The sequence below is a fragment of the Bactrocera latifrons genome, unplaced genomic scaffold (genome assembly GCF_001853355.1).
Source record: "Bactrocera latifrons isolate USDA-ARS-PBARC rearing strain unplaced genomic scaffold, ASM185335v1 scaffold_42, whole genome shotgun sequence".
Taxonomy (NCBI): Eukaryota; Metazoa; Arthropoda; class Insecta; order Diptera; family Tephritidae; genus Bactrocera; species Bactrocera latifrons.
In genome coordinates this window covers 47,461-54,458 of record NW_017537068.1, presented here as the reverse complement: position 1 = coordinate 54,458, position 6,998 = coordinate 47,461, and the positions used below count along the sequence as shown (strand labels likewise).

At 35.3% G+C, this 6,998-nt stretch overlaps 1 protein-coding gene across 4 annotated transcripts in view; it reads right to left on the bottom strand.

Moving 5' to 3' along the window:
- Positions 1 to 6,998, bottom strand: part of LOC108972730 (fat-like cadherin-related tumor suppressor homolog) — a 61,100-nt gene that overhangs the window by 16,679 nt on the left and 37,423 nt on the right. For all 4 annotated transcript variants that reach the window (XM_018939469.1, XM_018939468.1, XM_018939471.1 and 1 more), the window contains one exon: positions 2,532 to 2,706. In XM_018939469.1, coding sequence (XP_018795014.1) covers positions 2,532 to 2,706 — 175 coding nt within the window. The remainder of the gene's footprint in view (positions 1 to 2,531; positions 2,707 to 6,998) is intronic.

The following is a 6,998-nucleotide window of genomic DNA, read 5'->3' as shown; positions in this document are numbered from 1 at the left end:
GAAATTGATTTTTTACATTTTTATAGTTATTTAAAATTTTAAGAAGATTTATTTATGCTAATGGAAAATTATTACATATATATCATATATAGTATATATTTATAGTTTGCTTTATAAAAACACAGAGCAAATACAATATTTATTTATATTTCTATTATACATTTCCCATGCAAGCATTTGATTTAGATCATTCAGTTTGTATGGAAGCTATATGCTGTAGTAATCCGATATGAAAAATTTTTTCAGAGATCATATTATTACCTTAAGCAATAATCTAAATTTCGAGAAGATAACACGTCAAATGTGAAAGTTTTCCATACAAGTCCTTGATTCCGATCGTTCAGTTTATATGACAGCTATATGCTATAGTGAGCCGATCTGAACAATTTCTTCCGGTATTACATTATTAGTATGAACAATAACTCATACCAAATTTCCTGAAGATATATCATCAAGTGAGGAAGTTTCCCATTCAAGGTTTGATTCCGATCATTCAATTTGTATGGCGGCTATATGCTTAACCGATCTCAACAATTTCATCGGAGATTATATTATTTTCTTAGAAAATAATCTATACCAAATTTCGTGAATATTTCTTGTCAAATGCAAAAGTTTTCCCTATCAACATTTGATTCCGATCACTCAGTCTGTATGGCAGCTATATGCTATAGTGAGCCGACATATACAATCTCTTCCGATATTACATTATTTCTATGAACAATATACATACAATATTTCATGAAGATATATCGTCAAATGTGAAAGCTTTCCATACAAGAACTTCCGATCGTTCAGTTTGTAGGGCAGCTATATGTTTTAATGGTCCGATGTCGGCAGTTCCGACAAATGAGCGGCTTTTTGAAGAGAAAATGACGTTTGCAAAATTTCAAAACGATATCTTAAAAACTGAGGCACTAGTTCGTATATATACAGATAGACGGACGGACATAGTTAAATCGACTCAGCTCAACATACTGATCATTTATATATACACTTTATAGGGTCTCCGACGCTTCCTAATAATATACCGTTTATTGTATTTTTGAGGAGCGAAATGAGCCTCATAATGGTGACAAGTAGATATGTACATCTATATATATAAAAGAAAGTTGTGTTAGTTACACCATTTATAACTCAAGGACGGCTCAACCGATTTGGCTGATATTTGGTGAAGAGGTATCTTAGAACCAGGGTAAGTACATAGGATACTTTTTACCTCTTTATGTTAAAATTTAATACAACTATACAAAAATTAGATTTCAATTCATAAGCATTTGTTCAAAATTCATGGTTGTAGGAATCATTTGAATATACATATACATACATACAATTTTAAAAAGATTCTTCCTGATAAATAATACAATTGCTAAGTATTTTAAATAGTAGAGAAGAAATGCAACCAAATACGCAGGGAAAAAGATTATAACTGGCTCAGTAATCAGTCGGACGGGTCTTCTAGTACATTATAAAAAACTTTTAAACAATATGTATTGTACGTGGATAGATATTAAATGCATATATTATATTATGAATGCAATTAAGATAAGTAAGGAAGAGCTAAGTTCGGAAAAACCGAAAATTTTATAATCTTGCAGCTTGCAAGGATTCAAGGAAGTACCTTCAGGTGCGTAAGGCCTATTAGTTATATGGGGTCTAGGGCAAGTTTTCAACCGATTTTATTCATTCTAAGCAGAAATGTGCACCGTCATAAAAAACAAGCTTTCTCAATTTTATTAAGATAATTCACATATTGGCCGATATACTATGTACATACGTAGTACAAAGTTACCCGGAATTCCCGTTTCTGCCGACTCCCTTTGAGAAATAGGAATATCCATAAAATGTCATATACCAAATTTAGTTGAAATTGGTCGGGCGAATTTGGAGATATGTGTTTTTACGTAAAAGTGGGCGGTGCTAAGCCCATCGTCCAATTAAAGCCGACATTGTTAAAGTCCTGTCAAACCATCTTGGGGGTTTGATTTACTGGCCTATTTAGTTAACGCATTTTTAGTAATTTTTAACAGTACCGTTATTTTTGGGTGTGAGCGGGGTAATCATCTATTTCATACATTTTCACACTATAGGTAGGAATTCTTATAACATTTGATTGTTGTAGCTTTAGTGGTTTAGGAGATATGTATATATATTAAATTTATTATTTTTCAAATTAATAATGGGATCAAGTTAAAGCTTGTACGGTCGGACTGACAGACAGACCCAGATTTCAACTCGTCTTGTCATCCCGATCATTTATATATATTTAACCCCATATCTACTTCGATTAGTTTTAGGTGATACGTAAAACCGTTAGGCGATCGGATTCATTTAGGAGACAGACGTAGGTCGGTATACACATTGGAACATAAACTTTTTAACCTCAAAAAATTAAGTTATATGAGACGATGTTCTGTAAAAAGGTGTGGGTAAAACGTCATTATTATACTAAGATAAAACGGGTTACTATTGCTTGAATTTCCTGAAGAATAATTTTATGTTTTCCCATTCTTCTTTAAAGAAAATAAACTTACCATTACGTCAAGTCGAAAATATTTATTCATTTCGTAGTCAAGTTGCTTCAGAAGCTTAATAGCGCCAGTAGATGAATCGATTTCAAAATATTCTTTTGCTTGATTGTTTAAAATTCTGAATTCAATCATACTGTTTACACCCTCGTCCAAGTCTTTGACTGTAACAAGCAGTGGCCTAAGAAAAAAATACAGAATATAGTAAATTAAATAAACTTCGTATATTCGTGGTTTTCATATATATACATACATATATAATGTACTTAATCTATGTACATATGTATATAAAAGAGAAAGAGAAAGTATATATGTAAAAAAACAGGAACAAATAACAATTTCTCACTAACTTGAGCACAACGTCGCGCTGTTCAACAAATTTCTATGCTGAAACTTTTGCTCATTTTCTGTTTTTTATATAATATGAGCTAAATCCAAAATTCTTCAATTTTTGATCAACAAGCAAATACGGAGGAATAGAAGGATTTACCGTTTCCGCGCTGTTTGTGTTCTTCAATTTTATATTAACTTTATTCAATTCTTCTTGTTTCGATCCTTATGAATAAATTTGATATCGTTGTAATATCACCGTAAACCTCAATAATTCGTAAAAATTGAATACATTTTAGTTCTCTCGGTAATTCGTACTTTTTTGGCAACGTAAACAACGATTTAGCAGACTCTCCATTGCCCGACCATGAAGCAGTTCGAATAGCAATTACCCGTCTGGAAAACAACGAAGCGGCGGGGCCGATGGATTGCCTTAATGCCGCGATGTCTGAATTTGGTATTCCCGCAAAACTAAAACGGCTGTGTAAACTGACGTTGAGCAAAATCAAAAGCTCCGTCAGGATCAGGAAGGACCTCTCCAATCCGTTCGATACCAAACGAGGTTCAGACATAGCGAATAACTATCGTGCCACTTCTTCAACCTGCTTCTGGAGAAAATAATTCGAGCTGCAGAACTAAATAGAGAAGGGACCATCTTTTACAAGAGTGTACAGCTGCTGGCGTATGCCGATGATATTGATCGGCCTCAACACCGGCGCCGTTAGTTCTGCTTTTTCCAGTGTATGGTGCAGAGGCATGGACGATAACCACATCTGATAAGTCGACGTTACAAGCTTTCCCGAGAAAGGATGATTAATGGTTCATTGCGCATTGGCCACGGTGAATACCGCGTTCGATGGAACGATGAGCTGTATGAGATATACTACTACATTGACATTGTTCAGCGAATTAAAAGACAGCTGCTACGCTGGCTAGGTCATGTTGTCCGAATGGATGAAAACACTCTACGCCAATTAAGAAGAAGATACATTATACGGATATATTGGCAGCCCAAAGCACATGACCAAGTACTCGCAGGATGCGATTATATACCTGTACGTACGGAATTATGGACGGACGGATTTGTCTGTTACATTCACTTGCGATGAAACATGATCATAGATCAATCAGCAAGATCGTCACGATGTCACATCACGACTTTTCAAATAACAGCTACGATGTTTGATGAGCTTAATCTTGAAGCAACGTATGTATATATGGTGTTGTTAGATTCAAGATTTATTCTGTTGAGGTTCAAAAAAGAGATTGTCGCTTCTTAGGATGGTGTATGGTGGTTCCACCAGATCAAATTTAATCATTTCAGCGGAAATTCCTGATCAGAGATAGATCCAAAATTATACGAAGTGGTGAAAACCAATCTGGTTCATGGACCTTGTGGCCCCACAATCGCACTTCGCTGTGTATGTCTGACAATAAATGCACGAATCACTACCCACGATATCATTGTATCAATCTCGCTCACCATACGACATTGACAGAACATTCAGCATTCAATTTAAAGGTGTGAATAACTAAGATGACAACACATGGATTGTTCCATATTCGCCATACTTGTCTCATTCACATTCAAAACTCATATCAGTGTTGAATATTGCAGTTTGGTGAAATCGATCAAATGAGTTTGCAAGTACTTCACCAAAGGACGGATAGGCCAATAACCGCTATGGCCTTGAATGAGATGAGATCAGCAAGTATCAAATGGGTCGATGCGTGTACTGCAATGAAGCATTTTATGAGATACTAACAGCCAGCCCGTCCCGGCTTCGCACGGGGGTAGACAATTATTTATTTTTGGAAATTTGGATATAAAACACTTTTTTTCACAAAAGAAGGTGCAGGTTCGATGTCGAACAATTTATAAAATTGTGATACGGAATTTCACCTCACAACTACAGAATTCCGCTGTGAAACGTTAACATTTTTAACAGTTCTTCACATACTCAAACAGAGTATATGAAGAGAAATAATATAGGTACGGCATATGATGCCATAGCATGCAATCAGGGAATATTGAAGGAAAATAAGTTCTTTGATATTCCACTTTTAACAGCGAAAAATGTGTACAAATACAGCTCTCTCACATATTCAAGAATATGAAGAGACATAAATATATGTATGCATGCTCCTTATGATACTCCCAACAACAGCATTGTGATATTTTCATGCTTCAATTTTTGYTTTCGCAATGTATGCAAATATGTATGCTTTTGMGTTTTGCCGTCGGCAGTTCAATACATATTGGCATGTAAACATAATTATGATATGAGTATAATTTTGTATGAATGCATGCATAGTAATATTTATAGTCAATTTGGACTTGCATATTTAATAACTTTATTCGATTTTTACATAACATACCCTAATATACTAATAAATATTTTTGTATTATGTTTCTTACTAATAGAAATTAAATTTATCACAACATTATATAAATATATCGTCTATCATATTAATCTTATTATCTGCTCATATGATTGCATGTGTACGCATGTGCGCGTTCAGAAATTCAAATCATGTTTTTATCACTTATCAATATATTTCATGAGCGCGCATTGATCTGCATACTCATGCATTCATATATACTTATATGTACAAATATTTGTATACACTTCCAAGCAAATAATGCATAAGCATACAAACATACATATGCAACACATGTGTCACCAACAAAGAATTGAAGCGCTGTTCTACAAAAACAACAATTGCCTAAATAGTTACAACTCAATATGCAGCCGAATTAGCGAAGCCCAAATGTAGTAAATTTTACAACAAAAACGATTTCATTCATAAACGCAGGCGCAAATTCCACAAGCGACCTCGCTTCTTTCATAAAAACAGACGCCGTAACATCWCCCCGAGCATGCCTTTGCCCACAAGCGCCTTTTCCCGACGATGGCAAAGGCTAAAAATCATAGATTTAACAACTTTCTGATGCTTCTTCACAGAAAGAAGTCAGAAAAGTGGCAACAACGGAGTTGTCGATTTATAATATTTATCCATTCTAAAATATTTTTCCGTGGACTCTCAAAAATCTGCGTCGATACATATGCATACATATTTACGCTAGTTTGTGGGCGTAGCTGTTCCAGCGGCAAGGGAAGCGGTCATTCGGCACAGCTTGGATTTTCTATCATCACACAAATGCTGAACCAATGAGCGCGACAGATATTATAATACACACGTTCTTAGGGAAAATGCAGAACACACATTTTTCTATTGCCCGAAATATAAACATGAGAGGCCTCACTTAAAAAATGCGTTCGGTGTAGACCCAACTCCTGATAACTTGGTAAACTAAATGGTCGAATCAGTAGAGAAGTGGAAAACTGCTTGCGAAGTGGCAGCCAGGGTTATGAAATCCCAACGTGCGAGCGAACAGCGGCAGAGAAGACAGCTGTTAATGTAACGAACAACCACGACCCAAACCCACTAACATTGACGTGACGGGAAGGGTTGGTGTCGAACAATGTACAAGGGGGGTTATCAGACCAACAGAGGTGGGGCCAAGTAAATGCAACTTGTAACTGAATGTATTTGGACCATCACGTACGCATAAGTGTCACTCAAGCATCCTCCCGACGTAATACGGTACAGAACGTTAGGAGGTTTAGTTCGGATTAAAGTTCCACACTGGCATGAGGCCCAGGCTTTGGCAGCTGCACAACTACATAACTGTGTCCCTAAGCACGTGTGTATTTTAATATTTGACAGATGTTGCTTGCAGTCTGTCGTGCTCAATGTGTTCAGCACTTGACTCTTTGACAAAACGCAAGAGTCGGCCATTGGTTGACCGTGACAACGGAGATGCGAAAGAAACGTGCGACACTTGTTATTATGAATGTATTTACATATGTATATGGCTCAAATGTGCCAAAGAAATAATATATATACATATGCATGTGTCATAGAAATTCTATTGGTACGAGTATGCATATTTCATGAAGGTCATCATTTTTCTTCTTCACTTTTTAATAGTCGAAATAAATATACATAATTTATTTGAAATATTAATTATATTAAAAATTAAAAAAAATTGAAATTATTTTTACCCAATTTTTCACGATTTTGTAACAAAAATTAAAATTGTTGATTAATATAAACACATAAATAGCATGGTTTCAA